Genomic DNA, 19,221 nt, shown 5'->3' with positions numbered 1-19,221 from the left:
AAAACAGGTTCTGTTTGCTGCAACTGAAACGGACTCACACATCCAAGATGTTGAATGACTTGAAAAGAAACTTCAGTATGCTTCAAACAGTTGAAAACCTAGTTAAAAAAATTTTTTTAACTGCCAACTTGACTTGTTTACACATTTGTGAATATCCATGTAAATTAAATTAGGTCTATTCTAAAAAAAGATTAACTGCCACGAGACCCACTGATAAACTGGATTCTGCTTCTTTGGATAGTCTACTGCAAGATAAAGTCCTCAAAACTTTCAAGCTAATCTTAATGAGAAGATCTTCCAATATGGCTCCTCAACACATCTATAAAAACAAAGTATTTCAGGAGACTAAGCCTAACAGTTAAGTTCATAATTCAAAAAAATCAGAAACTAAATATACTCTTTTTTTCAAGTAGATTCTTCTCAGTTTAAACCTATGTTTTCCATGTTCTTTTTTTGTCACTAGAATTACTACAGAGAGGAGTGTGCTGAAATGCAAACCAAAGTTGAAAGAAATATTTAAAACAGATATTTGTATACCTATGCAAAGAATAAATCAAGCAAATATCAAGCTACATCTTTTTCATCTTATGTGATTAGTATTATTTTGACATTTCTCAACATATACTGTGCTAACTTACTGGCTGCACTGAAAAAATGTTTATTAATTCTTTCAACAGAAGTTTATTGAGCATCTACAGATTCAAAAGTGAAAATGACAGATTCAGCAAAAAGCACATTAAATAAGAGGTGAGAAGTGTGACAAAAAGGAACAATAAGGGTTCTGACAAAGAGCATCAACATTTTTGTTGTTGTTGAGATGGAGTCTCATTCTGTCACCCAGGCTAGAGTGCAGTGGCGTGATCTCGGCTCACTGCAACTTCCGCCTCCTGGGTTCAAGCGATTATTGTGCCTCAGCATCCTGAGTAGTTAGGATTACAGGTGCAGGCCAGCACACCTGGCTAATTTTTGTATTTTTAGTGGAGATGGGGTTTTGCTATGTTGGCCAGGCAGGCCTTGACCTCCTGGCCAGTAGTTCCACCTGCCTTGGACTCCCAAAGTGCTGAGATTATAGGTGGGAGCCACCACGCCCAGCCAACAAATTTTTTAAAACAGACAAAACAGGCTAAAATAAAGTTTCTTTATTCAGATTAAATAAATTAGGTCAAGGACTAAAATAAATTAGGTCAGAGAAGAAAGTATTATGAAGACTAGACAACACACTTCCATTTACAAGGAGATTAGGATAAAACGATCAACTGTGTAATCAAACTAAATTACCATGAAGTCCACTTTCATCCTTAAAAGTTCATAATGTTCTAAGTTCCTTAATGTACCTCATGAACCAATATAAATATTTGCTTATAAATGTGTCAAATATCCCTGTAAGAACATAGAAAAAGCAAATAAAGAGGCTGCCTGTGAGGAGAAATGGGAGAGGAGACCAGGAGACACAGCAAGAAAGGGACTTTATATGGCACACAATGTGTTGAATGTTTTCATTTTTAACGATATGAAATGGAATCTATTCAAAAAATGGATATATTAATAAGTGCACACCATACCTGGCACTGATTTTCATCAGAAAATCCAAGTGTGACATAAAATACGAGACTATCTGAACTTTGATATGAAAGTTGGTACCACGCTCACAAAAGGCCATCATGAAGATGCCCTGGAATCCAATGGTTTACCCAAGACACGACACTCATCACGGACACCAAGAAGTCAGGAGGGGCAAGAGACAGCAGCAAACAAGCAGAGGTGGTTACCTTCCTGTCGCAGGTTTTAGGACTCCCAGCAGTGTTCTGCTTGAGGAAGCCAGCTGTTGTTGACCAGCGTGTGGGATTTTTCCTTGAAGGCTCTTCAGAGGAAAAATTATTATCACTGACAGAAGTGGAGAGGCCAATTAGAGCTGGGTCACTACTGCGTCGAACATGAAGAGGCATATCTGTAAACACAAAAGCACTATGCTGAAAAATAAGATACTAATGTTGGTAAACTACATGTTAGGAGAACGTAGGGAAATCCTAAAGATTAAGGAACAGAATTACACTTTCGTAAAAGGGGACAAGTGGGTCAGTATTCTAAACACAAATTCCTTTAGGTCCTTTAAAATACTACACGGTGAAAGAGATGCGGTCAAGTGTCAGCTCCGAGCAAAACGGCCCAGGTTTGTACTTGGACTTCACTCCTTGTTATCTACGTGGCCCTGGCCAGGCTGCCTAACTGTTCTCTGCCTCTAGTCCTTTCCAACTCAAATGAAAATAAAACAGTACCTCTTTCATCAGGGTAATGTAAGGACTAAATAATATAAAGGGGTTAAACAGTGCTAGACATATAGTGTGTACTCAGTAGAGAGTAATATAATAACCATTACTGTGATCATTACCCCAATATTTCTAAATAATCATCACAGATATCATTTAAAAAATAATGAATCTAAGCAAGTAAACAAATTTCACCTACCTTTTAATCATATCTACTGGAATAAAAACACAGAATCTATATAGTTAACAAATAATTTATTGTATATTTCAAAGTAGCTAGAAGAGAGGATCTGAAATGTTTCCAATATAAAAAGATAAATAATTGAGGTGTGAATATCCTAATTACCTAGATTTGACCATTACACATGGTATGCATGTATCAAAACATCACATATTCTCCGTAAATACATAAAATTATGTATCAATTTTTAAAAATCTATAGAATCTAGACATTTGGCTGCTCTACTGAAAAATTTTGTTGAATAAAATGTTTCTTTTGTTCAATAAAGTATTGTCAGAAAGTGTAGTGCCCAAATATATTATTTATACGTAAGACAGAAAATACTCAAAGTAATATGTTAATCTGCAGGTAGTTTCTTTCATATACTCACATATACAATTACACGAAAGGTAGTATTTTAGCAAATGTATTTGCATAGAAGAGCTTGCTTGCAATTGCTATAACAATATCAATAATACACTCAGATGAACACTTGTATCATTATCAGTAACAATGAGAACAGCCTGGCAAATATGATCACTGTCACAGCAGAGAAGAAACAGAATTAAAAATGCAAAGTGAAGAAGAAAAGAGTCTGCAATAGCTGCAATCAGAACTAAAAGTTCCACTCAGCAACTGAGTGAAATCACTCAAAAACATAAGACAAAATTTAAATTATGTTTAGAGTACTCTGTTTTTAAAAACTAGGATGTAAGTATTTGTTTTAAAGCCTCTAACAATACAGTTTTACTGACTGATTGACTGGTTGAGACAGAGTCTGGCTCTGTCACCCAGGCTGGAATGCAGTGGCACAATCTCGGCTCACAGCAAACTCCGCCTCCTGGGTTCAAGTGATTCACCTGCCTCAGCCTCCCGAGTAGCTACAGGCCACTAGAAGTGTGCACCACCATGATAAGCTAGTTTTTGTGTTTTTAGTAGAGACGGGGTTTCACCATGTTAGCCAGCTGGTCTTGAACTCCTGACCTCAGGTTATCCACCCGCCTCGGCCCCAAAAAGTGCTGGGATTACAGGCGTGAGCCACCACGTCCGGTCTAATGACATAGCTTTAACCATGAAGCAGTAAACTCATCATTTATTCTAGGAGGGATATTTTTGAAACACTGGTGCACTGGTCAATGGTAAAGATATGGAAACCTTGAGGATACCAAACTAAAGACAGGGTATTTATATACAGTGAAAGCTATATTTAAACCACTGTCAATCCAATAGCCTCCAATGTGAAAGCAAATTAGAACTTATCAGAGCAAACAGAAGCATATGAAACATAGTAATAACAAATTTAACATGGACTTCTACATCATGAGGATTCAATAATAACAACACAGTCTGAGCAACGTTACTAGAGCAAAAATTTAGTCAACTCCTAATTTAATACTTTGGTGGCTATCTTAATGTGCTGAGAGAAACATAAACATGAGGATTTTAATAATCTGGATTTTAGTGTCTGTAAACATTCATGACAACCTTTGCTGCTTATTAATTTACACCCCCCAAAATAAAAATAAACACCAATAAGAACTATATAGTCACTCTTAGAACAAGGTCACAAAAATACATATCTAAAAATGGATATGCATTAATATTACAATGCCCTTACTATAAGGAAAGTTCTCTACCAAGAGGAAGCAAAATTTCCAGAATCATCAAATTAAAAACTGTAAGCAAAAAAGCAACAAAATGGGGAGAGGTGGGCAGGAAAAATCTAAAAACTTTTAGACAATGTTATTACTTAGACACAGATTCTGTTGCTTTCCAATTACAGGGTTAGTTATTCAGTTGTTAGGTACCTCTGTACACCTCAATTTCTCTCTCTCTTCTGTCACCCATCTGTATGTAAGTCCACAAGAGGCACTATTAACTCAGAAGAGGAGGCCTTTAAAAAATAGCACAAACATAGGACCAAAAGCAGTACCCAATATCTATAGTAAAATAATCAAAGAAAAGTATATTCTAACCCCCCAATAAATTCAAGGACTGAATTAGCTTGGACACAATAAAACTGCTTGCCCTACTTGTGTTGGAAATTTTCCTCAGGAGAATACATTGCATACATGATTTTGATTAAATAATTAAGATCATCTTCTTAAGATTAGACACAAACATTGTGTTAATGTGTTAGTCTGCAACAGACAGACAAAAATAATTAGCATTTATCTCTATATACCTATAGCTCTCGAAATAAAATATGGACTGGGGGAAAGGGGATTTGAGAAGAGGAAGATAACAGAGGGAGCTCCATGCCCTGTGGGATGTCTCTTATGGTGGGTGATGGAGCTCATGGATAGGGTGGTGTTTGCATAAACTGCAATGTGAAGGCTGCTACAGCGAATGCTCTATCATGCAGCCCTTCTTGTTAGTTCTTCCAACATTAAACTTTTTGTTTGCATTTCAGCAATATTTATAAAATAAATTAAAATAAATACAGTCTGGATCTTCTATTTGCACTACCTCATCACTGAGTACTCCCACGCAATTTCAGGTGCCACGTTTACATTTATGTCCACTGTCAAATTCAGGAAGGAGTCCTAGATTTGATTACCACGCTGATGAGAAAGAACAAAACCCAATAAAAGAAGTCAACAAGGCCAGGTGCAATGGCTCACACCTATAATCCCAGCACCTTGGGAGGCCAAAGTGGGAGAATTGCTTGAGGTCAGGAGTTCAAGACCAACTTGGGTAACACAGTGAGATCTTGTCTCTACAAAAAATAAAAAAAAATAGACAACTGTGGTAGCACTTTCCTATAGTCCTAGTGTAGGAGGCAGGACTTGACTGCAGAGGCAGGGCTTGGACACCAGACCAAACTGAGGACTGGCTAAAACAGGGCTGGGACAGAAGCAGTTTTCCATCAAACACACTCACCAGCTGTCATGTCAGTTTACTACTGCCATGGCAACACCTAGGTGTTACCTACTGTTTCCGTGGTAATAACCTAATGTCCCAGTTACTACTCCTTTCCTAAAAATTTCTGTATAAACTTCCCCTTAATCTGCATGTAATTAAAAGTGAGTATAAATATGATTGCAAAACTGCCCTGGGCTGCTACTCTCTGCCCATAGAGTACCTGCTCTGCAGAAGCAGTCACAGAGCTGCGACACTGTTGCTTCAACAAAGCTGTTTTCTTCTAGCCCCAGCTTGCCCCTGAATTCCTTCCTGGGCAAAGACAAGGACCCTTATGGGCTAAGCCCCACTGTGGGGCTCACACGTCCTGCATCAGTCCCAGCTACTCAGGAGTCTTAGGTGGGAAGATCACTTGAGCCCAGGAGTTTGAGGCTGCAGTGAGCCGTGATTATACTACTGCACTCCAGCCTGGGCAACAGAGCAAGGCCCTGTCAGTCAGTCAGTCACTCAACAGCATTTTCTCATCAAAGGATGGCCAAATGACATCACAATGATGTTGAAATCAAGGTTTTCTTACAGTTGGAAGTGCTGTAAGACCTGAGTCATCACAGTACATAAAGGCAGCATAACCCAGGTCCAAATAAATAGACCCCATGCCACCCCGGGGCAGGTATAGGTTCATACAGCCTACAATTTAGACTCAGCAAGACTTCTTCGTCTCTCACAATGATGTGCTTCTATCTGATGGATCTCTGTTACACATCTGGATGTGTATTGGTTTATGATTTCTTCTTGGTTTTATGATTGCATGAAAATTATAAGGCATTTTTATGGAGTTTTCACACACACATACACACACGTGCACAAAGTTTAGTAACATTGTACTAGAACCCACCACTTAAACGGAGGGATCTGAAATTTTTTTATTTAAATAAGGCACTACATTAGACACATGGAAAAACATGCGACCCACGTCACAGATGAGTAAGCTGAGGCTCAGAGAGATGACATGAAAAGTCAGTTTTCCAGCCAAGACTTCAGGCTCCTGAGCCAGTGCTCAATCACAAATCACAAATTATGAAATCAAATCTATTAAGTTCCATTCCTAGCTACCTGTGGATACAAATGTTGGTTTGTTTTTTAAAAGAGAAGAATTTTCTTGTTTTCCTAGTAGAATTATGCACTGAAAAATCATATCCTGATTTTAATTCATAGCACAATTTCATTTTGGGAAGAGGAAGAAACGTTACATTAGCCATAAACATATATTGTAAAAGACATCCAAATTTCAGAAATGTTAAGATAGGAAAAGGAAAACAATCTATTATTAAATGGAGGAAGTACTACATATAAAATAGGAAAGCATGCCTGCAAGGAAACAGGACTAGATTCAGTGATTCCCAAACTCTGATCTCAGGGCCCTTTCACACTCTAAAAATTGATGACCTCAAAGAGTTTTTGTTGATGGGAGGGTAGAGCTAGTGATATTTACCATTTTAGGAGTGAAAATGAGAACAACTTTAAAATATGTATTAATTCACTTTAATAATAATAAAACCCATCACACGTTAACACAACTCAATTTTATGAAAATTGTATTTTATAAAACAAAGCACATTTAGTGGAAAGAGCAGCAATGTTTTACATTTTGCTTAATAGAAGACATCTGGATTCTCATATCTGCTTCTGCATTCTCAGCTGCCATATGAAAAAGTATATAAAGGAAAAACAGAACTTCACAAATATGTAGCTGGAAGAGGGAATAATATCTTAATAGCTTTTCCAGAAAGTTTTAGATTTTCTTCTATGATACCACACCATAACTCGACCAGTGGTGGTTTCTCAAAGGTCAGCTACAATGTGAATGTGAAGTTTTCTTTCTTTGTTACATTAAAATCTATTTGTCTCACATTTTGAATTAAACTTCTACCCACAAGAAATTCCATAACATTAGTCATTTGGAAAATATCAGTTACTGAGTTATGCCAATCTTCCAAATGTTGATACATTTCTTTATTTCAGAAAATCACGTTAATATCTCTGCCAATTTAATCAGAAATATCTTTATGTACTGGGAAGCAGTCATGCTCACAGTGGGACATAAGTTTTCCAAAACCTAATTTTACCTAGAAAGTTTGAATTTTATCTTTAGCAACAAATATTGCCCATTTTTTGCCTTATAGCGACAGGCTTGTGTCACTCATTTTTAATAAACTCTCTGCCAGACACTCAGGTCTGAATAACCAGTTTTTCTGTCCGTATTTCAAATGAAAACGCTGTTCCATGAGAAAACCTCACCATGTAAATCAAGCCTTCGCATAAAAGTATTTCTCAAGACAACCACTGAGAAGCTGGACGCAGTGGCTCACGAATGTAACACTAGCTACTGAAGGAGGCTGAAGCAGAAGGATCACTTGAGCCCAGGAGTTCAAGGCCAAGCTGGGCAACACAGTGAGACCTTACCTCAACAAAAATAAAATTACATTAAAATTTAAAAAGGAACCACTGAGCTTCCATATGCTGGAGAAGTGTTTTATGCCGACATCATCACACAAAATGTTAAATTGTATATTAAAGAGTCAGGTTTTAAGTAATTAATTTTGTTTCTTCATCAAAAACAGTAGGTGAAAACAGTGGGTGGCTTTTAAAAACACTGTGAGTATGTGGGGTAAAGAATACATTTGGTGCCACCGTCTTGATTTGTGCCAAGTGATCTCTACATTTTTGCCCCTCAGGGCCTGGGCACCACTGATGTAGATGTCAACTCAGTGAACAACACAAAATCGGGTTTCATAATACTCTGAAAACAGTACTGCACTTATGGCCTTCCTGAAATGATCTTAGTGATCCCTTAGGGCCCAGAGACCACATGCTAAGAACCACTGGCCTAGACCTGTGATACCGGCACATCAGTCACCTCTCTGGGCCTCCATCCCTAATTTATAAATTCAGAGGCTGCATTGCTGGGTTTAGAAGTTCCCTTTAATACCAAAAAGGTGCGAGTACACATATGTTCATATACCCCCAACCAGTGATCATCCACCAAACCTCATCCTGACAGAATAACAATTTATGAAAAATGTACTAGAAAAAAACATAAAAGCACTGCAAAGCAGTCTCAGCAGCCATGCTCAGGGTAGCTCCCAACAGGTCAAAGCATGACAAGCAACACAGAGTTCTAGAGAATGGTGCAGTAGTAGCCACAAATGGCATGAGGTCTTTTCACGAGTTTCACCTTATTTTAAGGGAAGACATTCGTATAAATATGTGGCCTTATCAACAAGATGAATCATGAAACACAACTGCCTGATTCATCTAAAAGTTCACCTAAAAGGTTCCCCACCTCTAACTGCCCTGACTAATAGAACATTGCATAAAGAAGGTAATTTTGCTTTGGCCTCAGATGAATAAAACATGATCTTCTCACCTATGATTTGCTACGTTTCTGGGGCCCATGGCCTATTTCAGCATTATTAATAATCTGATGTAATTTGTGTTCATTATAGTAATTAGAAATAATAGGAGCTTCTCATTTAAGGTAATTTGGCCACATTATGGCCACTCCTTATCTCAAATTTTAGCAAAACTGATGCATTTTAAAATATGATAAAACTTTCTAATCCCATAATCTTCTGATTTATTTAATATATAGATTTTCAAAGTATATCCTCTGAAATATTAAAAAGAAAATTCAAAGACAAGGATCTTCAATAATTAAGCTGCTGCATGAAGCACAGAGCGACTGGTGCGATGTCACTGGGTCCAGAACGAGGGTGGAGACTGTTTGATGTGTACACTGCTTTGAAGAGGGGATAAAACAGCAATAAACCCTCATCACAAGATCTGAAATTCTCCATGGCACTAATGCACTGTAAATATTGATGTCTCTCTCTAGGTAAGGTGCCTTTTAAATAAGTGGAAGAAATGGTGATCTAATTATGAATTAGAGCAAATACCAAAGGGCAGACATATACATTTTTAACTGTTAAATATCCCACACTTTCTTCTCATCAACTTGCCCAATGTCTCTCTTCCTTCATTCTTCAAGTCGTTTTTCAACTATTTAACCACTTAAGGCAATGAATAAAACTCTGCCAAGAAGACAGGCATAAATCATCAAGGTATTTAATCGAATCTAAATATAATATGCAGTTACATGTGTGCTTTTAGAACTTATGATACAAACAGCAAAATTACTCTTCATGCAAAATGAAAACTGTCTCTCTCCCATCTTCAGGGCAATTATACATTTCCTAAAGAGACATCTAACCATGGGAAGAACCAAGTTATTATCACATGCTGTGGGGATACAAACCTGTCATCACGATTGCAAAATCAACCTTCAGATATGTGTTACTCCTTTTCATAAAGGTATTTATCCATATTTCACTTATTTCCTAGAATCTTTGGAAGAAATTTGTGGAAGGCAGGGCAAGAAATAAGCTTTGAAAAGCAACAAATGACTCAGAGAGAAGGATATAAAAATGAATCTTATCACCTTGTTATTAAATTTTTTTTCTATATAAGCAATAAATACAGGATACTATGGTTGGAAGATGCTTAGTGATAAACTGAAATATTACATTTTACAGATAAGTGCAATGAGCACCACAAACATAGTTTAAGGGCTAGGTCAATCACTATACTCCAAGAAGACCCAGCTGCATCGGGAGTACTTGGTAATTGACTCTGTGCAATTCAGATCTGATCACATTGCTATCCAGACAAAAATAAAACATATCAAAAGTACAAGATGCCTATATGTTGCACTTGAAACAACAGGTGATTTAATGGTAAGTTTAAGATACAGTTCTGTGGATAACAGGATGTTTTCAATGGTTGCACTGAATCCAACACACATAAGGAGGGAAAATAAAGTCAAGGGGAAAAAAATATATGCAATTTTCTTTCGAGACGGAGTTTCACTCTAGTTGCCCAGGCTGGAGTGTAATGGTGCGATCTCGGCTCACTGCAACCTCCGCCTCCCAGGTTTAAATAATTATCCTGCCTCAGCCTCCCGAGTAGCTGGGATTACAGGCATGTGCCACCACGCCCAGCTAATTTTGTATATTTAGTAGAGACAGGTTTTCTCCATGTTGGTCAGGCTGGTCTCAAACTCCCGACCTCAGGTGATCCACCCACCTGGGCCTCCCAAAGTGCTGGGATTACAGGCGTGAATATATGCAATTTTCTAATGACATATTAATGTTTCCATCCAAAAGCCAAGCATTTTTCTGAGGCATATTAATACTATACCATTACAATTCTCACTCTGAAACTGACAATATAACCACTCTGATCAAAAATCTTCTAAACACTCACCTGAGTACAAGAGAAAATCTGAATAAGATTGTATACATTTTATATAAAGGCTGTATATTAATCTTATATAAATGTTAATATTGTGGTTGTGACAGAACAGGAACTTTTCTCAAAATCTTATCACTGAAATGAATCTCTCTGTATCATTTCTTATACCTGCATGAGATTCTATGATTAGCACAAATTTAATTTTTTTTTTTTTTTTTTTTTTTTTTTTGAGACAGAGTCTCGCCCTGTCGCCCAGGCTGGAGTGCAGTGGCACAATCTTGGCTTACTGCAAGCTCCACCTCCCGGGTTCACGCCATTCTCCTGCCTCAGCCTCCCGAGTAGCTGGGACTACAGGCGCCTGCCACCACGCCCGGCTAATTTTTTGTATTTTTAGTAGAGACGGGGTTTCACTGTGTTAGCCAGGATGGTCTCTATCTCCTGACCTCGTGATCCGCCCACCTCGGCCTCCCAAAGTCCTGGGATTACAGGCGTGAGCCACGGCGCCCAGCCTTTAAATTTTTTTTAAAGCACAAAGAGTTCAACAAAATCCCAGTTGCAAATTCTCAATGTCAAGGCCTGCCACAATCGAGACTTAGGGTACCTTCCTAACATTATTTCCGATAATATTCTTCTTATCACCCAATGTTTAGCGCCTACAGCCACTGCCGGTGCCCTGTCGCCTGTCCACACAGACAGCTCCCTGAACATGCACCACAGTAGACAACTGCATGGCGCACCAGTGCTGCAACTTCCATTATCAGGAACCTTTGCCCTCCTCTCCACCCACTTCAGTGTGTCCTGTACTCTACAAGTCCTCCTCAAATGACAGCACCTCCTCCAACCCATCAGATCTAGTATTTGTGTCCTGGCACCAAGTGTTTTGCGGACTCAGAGAAGGGTCTTTGAGGACAGTTTAGCAGAAAGACTGTTTCTAATATATGGCAGGATTAAGGAATGACAACAAAGGGTATAGTGCCCTCTGCTCACATGAGGCAAGGGGAGCTGTGACATTCCCCAGAGGGCCACAGCTACACAAAAGCCACAGTCAGGAAGGCTGAATAAGCCTGCCTTTTCCATCTTTCCACTTCTGTCAATGCCCTGCTGCTGCAGTCCTTGCAGGCACAAGGCAGACGGCATAGAGCCTGGACAGTCAGTGTGAGGGGCTGGCCTCTTGGCATACGGAGCAGAGCACACAGATAGGTGTGGAGGATCAAAGGAAACAATCCAGCTCAGACGTACTAGTAAAATTCCTCTGCCTCTTTCTCCTACTGCATCTTGCTTCTCCTTTTTTGTTTTTTTAGAGACAAGGTCTTGCTCTGTCACCCAGGCTGGAGTGCAGTGCAAGATCACAGCTCACTGCAGCCTGGAACTCCTGGGCTTAGTGCTCCTCCAGCCTCAGCTGCACCAGTAACTGAGACTACAGGTGGACACCACTACTCCCGGTTAATTAATTTTTTATTTTTTGTAAAAACAGGATTTCACAGTGTGGCCCAGGCTGGTCACAAACTCCTGGCCTCAAAGTGAAACTCCCATCTCAGCCTCCTAAAGCCTTGAGATTACCAGCATGAACCACCTCGCCCAACCTGTTTCTACTTTTAATAGCATCGGCCAGTTATTCAACTAGAGGACAAGTATTGACTCTATTCATTTTTACAACTCATCCACTCTAGACACACACCCCAACAAAGTAGGAACAAAATGTTTTAAAGTTGGCTAAGATATATCAATCAGGAACAAAAATACTTCCCAATTCGTTTTTTAAATAGATGTATTCCAATATTTTATTTTTATTTTAAACTTTTAGCTACAGGGGTACATCTGCAGGTTTCTTTTTCTTTCTTTCTTTCTTTTTGAGATGGAGTCTTGCTCTGTCACCAGCTGGAGTGCAGTGGCGCGATCTCGGCTCACTGCAACCTCTGCTTCCCAGGTTCAAGCTCTTCTCCTGCCTCTGTCACCAGCCTGGAGTGCAGTGGCGCAATCTCGGCTCACTGCAACCTCCGCTCCCCAGGTTCAAGCTCTTCTCCTGCCTCATCCTCCCAAGTAGCTGGGATTACAGGTGCCTGCCACCACACCTGGATAATTTTTGTAATTTTAATAGAGATGGGGTTTCACCATGTTGACCAGGCTGGTCTCAAACTCCTGACCTCAGGTGATCCACCCGCCTCAGCCTCCCAAAGTGCTGGGGTTACAGGTGTGAGCCACCACGCCCAGCCCCTGCAGGTTTCTAATACAGGTAAATTTTGTGTCACAGGTTTGGTGTACAGCTTATTTCACCACCCAAGTAATAAGCATAGTATCCAAGAGTTGTTTTATTTATTTATTTATTTATTTATTTATTTTTATCATCACCCTCCTCCCTTTCCCTCTCCCTCTCCCTCTCTCCACCCTCATGTAGGCCCCAGTGTGTGTTCAGGGACTCCTTTCCTTTCATCCCCAGGGTAGAACAGAGTGGTTAAGGGGCATAAGAAATGGACATCAGAGGTGAAAAGCCTTTGACTTCTCTCTTCCTGCCTCTCAGGCGAGAGTGAAGGACCTGGCCTGAGGCAACGATGTAAATGACCAGCTACTTATCAAAACAGGCATTGGCTACTGAATCCCGTGCATAAAAACGTGGTATCCCCAGGTCCTTTGCTAAGCCAGTACAGTTCAGGGGAAAAGTTAGTTGAGCCCCTGCCAGACACATCAGGGAGTGATCTGGCCACCTAGAGAGCAAACGGAAAGCAGCAGTTCACAACAATGACTTTTCCTCTTTTATATATATTTTGGTGTCCCTATTTTGCTATGGTAGAGATACCATCCGGCTACTTCAACCAATACATATTTGATTAGCATCTAACTAGACATCATTATCCTAGTGATTTTCAAAACTAATAAATATGCGGCCAAGATGTTGAGAGTCATTTACTGTAGAAAAGTAGAAAAAAAAAATCACTCTAAAGTGAATCCCATTCTGACCATTCATTCATTTATTTGAGACAGGGTCTTGCTCTGTCTCCCAAATGGGAGTAGACTGGTACAATCATAGCTCACTGCAGCCTTAACTCCTGGGCTCAAGAGATCCACCTGCCACAGCCTCCTATGTAGCTGGGACCACAGGTGCCCCCCACCATGCTCAGCTACAGGCACACACCACTGTGCCCTGCTAATTTTTCTTATCTTTTTTTTTTTTTTTTTGAAACAGCATCTTACTCTGCCTCCCAGAGTGGACTGCAGTGGCACCATCATTGCTCACTGCATCCTTGAGCTCCTGAGCTCAGGGAATCCTCCTGCCTCAGCCTCCCATGTAGCTGGACCCACAGGTGCCCCCCACCATGCCCAGCTAATTTTTTTATGTTCTGTAGAGACAGGGTCTCACTTTGTTATCTAAGCTGGTCTTGAACTCCTGGCCTCAAGTTATCCTCCTGCCTCAGCCTACCAAAGTGCTGGTACAGGCATGAGTCATCATGCCCGACCTGGCTAATGTTTCTATTTTTTAAATTAATGGGTCTCGCTATATTACCAAGGCTGGTCTCAAACTCCTGGCCTCAAGCAGTCCTGCTGTCTCGGTCTCCCAAAGCGCTGGGATTACAGGTGTGAGCCCCTGCCCCAGGCCTCTGACCATTCAAAAAGGAACAAATCCTCTAACAGATTGCTACTCCCCAGCGATTGGCTCAGGACAGGTAAAAGGCAAATGTTAGTAAATGTCCAACAGGGACAGTTAGAAGAGTACTAAATACGATGAGAAGCCCAGATGAAAATAGCTAAAGGTATTTACACACCTGGTACCAGAGACTTTCACTGAGAGAATATTATGGAATTATTTTTCTAGATTCTTTTTGTACTTTCAGAAACATACCTTAATGAGCAATGAGGAGATTGAAGCTGAGACCAGGGGAATATAAGGTGGAAAGAAACTGAGAGAAGAAAAAAGCAGCAAGTTAGAGGGAGGATAGAGGGGCATGTGAACAGGTAAGAGTGAGCTATTTTCCTTAAAATTAAAAAAAAAAAAAAATGCAAGGTGCAGTGGCTCACGCCTGTAATCCCAGCACTTTGGGAGGCCAAGGCAGGCAGATCACCTGAGGTCGGGAGTTCAAGACCATCCTGACCAACATGGAGAAACCCTGTCTCTACTAAAAATACAAAAAAAAAAAATAGCCAGGTGTGGTGGTGCATGCCTGTAATCCCAGCTATTCAGGAGGCTGAGGCAGGAGAATAGCTTGAATCTGGGAGGCAGAGGTTTCGGTGAGCCAAGATCGCGCCATTGCACCCCAGCCTGGGCAAGAAGAGCAAAACTCCATCTCAGAAAACAAACAAACAAAAATGTGTTTCTCTTGCAGATGATAAACAAAAATGAACAAAACATGAGAAAGAAAAAAGACACTTTGGGAGGCTGAGGCAGGTGGATCACTTGAGCCCAGGAGTTTGAGACCTGCCTAGGCAACATAGTGAGACCTCGTCTCTACAAAAAATACAAACATTAGCTAGGCACAGTGGCACGCATCTGTGATCCCAGCTACTCTGGAAGATGAGGCAGGATAATTGCTTGAGCCTGGGAGGTCATGGCTGCAGTGAGCCCATTTCATGCCACTGCACTCAAGCCTGGACAAGAGAGTGAGACTCTGTCACCAAAAAAAAAAAAGAGAGAGAGAGAAAAAAAAAAAACAGAAAAAAGGGGGGAAGCTTATGTTATTGTTATTTATAATATTGTTTTTCCTCATATATGTGCTGAGCAGGAGATGTGCTACCTTTCTATTTCCATATGGCCAACAGCCCCAGCTAGAATGTAAGACCCACAAGGGGATTGAACGTATCTTTCTTCCTCACTGTCTCACCCTCAGTGCCCAAAACAGTGCCTGGAAAACTAAATACAGTTGATTCTAGTTTTGCACAATAGTTATGTTATATAAAGTAACTGTAAACATTGAATTAGCAAATACTCAACCACTGCTCCTAGGAGAACTACAAGGTTAGGTGGAGCCTCTGACCACAACCCTATTGTTCACCATTCAATACAGAGCCTTGCCTTAGGTGTGATCTGTATAAAGACATCTTAATTAATATATATTGCTGATTAAACTCACGGCCAACAGGACTATAACTCATACCTGAACAAAACTTACCTAATACATATATTTTCTCCAGAAGGTGTATCACAGACTAACTGTGCTTAGGAATGCTAGACAGCATGTTGGTATTATGCTTGGGTGCCATTTTAACAGCAAAATCACCAGCAAAAAACACGAAAAAGATGGCACCAAATAGCCCATGAAAAGGACACTTTTTAAAAATATGAAAACCAGAACAAGAAGGCAGTTTCCCATTCTTCAGCCTCAACTGGAAACATATTAGTCCAGTGACTCAAACTGTTTGCCATCCAACACATGTTCATGAATGAGCACAAAGGTGCCCCGAGTATTAATTTAGGAGCTACAAATAAATTTTAGCAAACAGCTAAAATCACAAATATGGACTTCACAAAGCATGAGAATTTTAGGTAAATGTTTGCTAAATGAACGACTCTCATAAATCTTTAAAGGAACTATACCACTCCCTCTGTCAGATTCCATTCCAGATACTGTTCTTGTGCTTATTTTCCTCATAGGCAGTCTTTTGACAGGAGTGTGCTGTTTCATTGCTCCTCTCCAGTACTCAACTAACATAGTTTTTGTTGTTGTTGTTTGTTGTTGTTGTTGTTTTGCCAAGAGTGCCATAAATGTCTTTCCCTTTATCAACCCATATTTTTGAGCCCCATGTCCCTAGGATCTCATAGTATACAACATAGACCTGGTCTCTGCCCTCGTGAAGTTTTCAGTGCCCTGGAGAAGGTAGACGTGATCCTGCTGCTTCATAAGTACACAGCACTACAGGAACATCTAAGAGAGGCACTGTCTTTAAGAGCTTTAGCAAAGACTTCAAGTGAAAAATAACTGCTAAATTTTACCTATGAACCTTTTGCATTCTCCTGCAGGCCACCTCTTGTGGAAAGCCTCTGACCACTCCTCCACAAGCTCCTTTCATGGCTGCCAGATCGTGTCATTGTGTTTGCCACGCTGCCCTCCTAGGTTTTAGGACCTTCCTCCTCATTGGCAACCCACTCCTAGACAACCTCACCTTTCACTGTCATATCCACATATCCTTAAAAGTATCTGAGACAAGTCTCAATCAATTTAGAAGTTTAGGCTGGGCACAGTGGCACACATCTGTAATCCCAACACTTTGGGAGGCCAAGGCAGGCGGATCACCTTAGGTCAGGAGTTCGAAACCAGTGTGACCAACATGGTGCAACCCCATCTCTACTAGAAATACAAAAATTAGCCGGGTGTGGTGGTGCGCACCTGTAACCCCAGCTACTCGGGAGCCTGAGGCACAAGAATCCCTTGAACCTGGGAGGCAGAGGCGGCAGTGAGCCAAGATCATGCCACTGCACTCCAGCCTGGGAGACAGAGCAAGACTCTGTCTCAAAAAAAAAAAAAAGTTTATTTTTGCCAAGGTTAAAGATATGCCCCCAACACAGCCTCAGGAGATCCTGAGAACGATTGCCCAAGGTGATTTGTTACAGCTTGATTTTATACATTTTAGGGGACAGAAGTTATAAGCAGACATCAATCAATACATGTAAGGTGTACACTGGTTTAGTTTGGAAAGGTAGGACAATGAAGCAAGGGATTCCGGGTCATAGATTCAGAGCTTTTTGACTGTCAATTGGTTGAAAGAGTTAAGTTATTATCTAAAGATCTGGAATAAACAGAAAGGAGTATCTGGGTTAATATAAGGGGTTGTGGAGCCCAAGGTTCTTACTATGCAGATGAAACCTCCAGGTAGCAGGCTTCAGGGAGAATAGATGGTAAATGATTTTTAATCAGACTTAAAAAGGTGTCAGACTCCTTGCGAGAGAGATTTGCAGAGCCATTTCAAAATACATCAAAGAAATATATTTTGGGGTAAAATACTTTGATTTCTTTAAGGTCCAGCTACCTGTCATTTTGTTATATATTTTATTGCTACAAAGAGACTATAATGTGGCTGTTTAAACGTTTTGGGTTTTTTTTTTTTTTTTTTTTTGAGACAGGGTTTTACTTTGTCACCCAGGCTGGAGAGCAGTGTCACGATCGTAGATCACTGCATCCTTGAACTCCCAGGCTCACACGATCCTCCTGCCTCAGCTTACCAAGCAGCTGGGACTACAGGTGTGTGCCACGATGAGTGGCTAATTTTCTTATTTTTGTAGATACAGTGTCATGCTGCCCAGGCTGGTCTCAAAATCCTGGGCTCAAGTGATCCTCCTGCCATGACCTCCCAAAGTGTTGGGATTAGAGGCACGAGCCAGCCTGTTTTAATGTTAATGCTGGTCAGTAATACCTGAATTCCAAAGGGAGGAGGGTATAAAAAGGTACATCCAATCCCCCTTTCCCATCATGGCCTGAACTAGTTTTCAGGTTTACATTGGTATGTTCTTGGCCAAGAATGGGTCCATTCAGTTGGTTAGGGGTCTTAAAATTTTATTTTTTGTTTACAGTCTGTTTTGGTTTTGTTTCAGGGCAATGGTGGTGGTGCCTGGCCAGATGAATGGGGCAGAAGGAAGAGAATACATGAGCAGAGAAAACTGCAGGTGCAAAAGCCAGACACTGAAATTCAAGAGAATTAAAGAAACTACAAGAAATTCGGTATGGCTGTACCAGATGTGATTGGAAACAATGTGATTAGAAGGTGACAAAGCAAGCAAGGTAGCTCTGGATGAGGCAACTCAGTGCCTTCTAAGTCAGAGACTGTCAAAGGTTGATGTGCACAGAAACCACCTAGGAATCTTGTTAAAGAGCTTCAGTAGGTCTGGAATGGGTAGGATCTGAAATTCTGCATTTCAATGTCCTGGTGACATCAGTGCTGCTGGTCTGAGTGACCATTACCCTTTTATGACTCTGAGCAGCAGGGCTATATCATGCTATATACATATAATTGCTATATATAAAATAAATATATTATATATGTACACATATATAATTCAGCTGTGATTTTTAAAAAATGTGAACTTCATACTGGCAGTCATGGATCCTCATCATTTCTCAGCTTGATTTATTCTATCTCTCCAGGCTTGGCCGTCTCCAAGTCATCCTCTACAAAGCACTCATGATACCTTTCGTAAACCACAAATCAGACGTCATAACTCAGAATTTTCGGTCTGCTTGGGGCACAAGACCATTTTTGTACCCTCTGTGAGCTGAACAATGTCTCTGCACTCTTACACTCAACTGGAACACTCTGCAACTACAGAAGGCCAAAGAGGCTTCCCAGTTCTCTCTTCTGGGCCTCTTCTCACTCACTCACTTCTCTAAGGTCGGCCGGGCAGGCATTGCCATCTCTGAGAAGTTTAAAAGGTTTCTACAGCCTAAGTGAAATCATGCTTGACTTCACTTGTTAGGTCTGGTACTTTCTCATCTGTCTGCCTCATTAAATTTTGTGATTCTACCCCCAGTTTTTAATCCAGCAAAGGACACTGAGAAAATGTTTGTTAAAGTGTTACTGTATAAATAAATCAAGAAAATGAATGATTTCCATCTTGAGATACAGGACTTCCATCTATCTCTG

General features: G+C 40.3%; 1 protein-coding gene across 42 annotated transcripts in view; it reads right to left on the bottom strand.

Annotated features, from left to right (window-relative positions):
• Window positions 1-19,221, bottom strand: part of PARD3 (par-3 family cell polarity regulator) — a 705,875-nt gene that overhangs the window by 362,504 nt on the left and 324,150 nt on the right. For all 42 annotated transcript variants that reach the window (XM_055352954.2, XM_055352955.2, XM_031015292.3 and 39 more), the window contains one exon: window positions 1,770-1,948. In XM_055352954.2, coding sequence (XP_055208929.1) covers window positions 1,770-1,948 — 179 coding nt within the window. The remainder of the gene's footprint in view (window positions 1-1,769; window positions 1,949-19,221) is intronic.

This window comes from Gorilla gorilla, chromosome 8 (genome assembly GCF_029281585.2).
Source record: "Gorilla gorilla gorilla isolate KB3781 chromosome 8, NHGRI_mGorGor1-v2.1_pri, whole genome shotgun sequence".
Lineage (NCBI taxonomy): Eukaryota > Metazoa > Chordata > Mammalia > Primates > Hominidae > Gorilla > Gorilla gorilla.
This window is presented reverse-complemented; position numbering and strand designations above follow the sequence as displayed.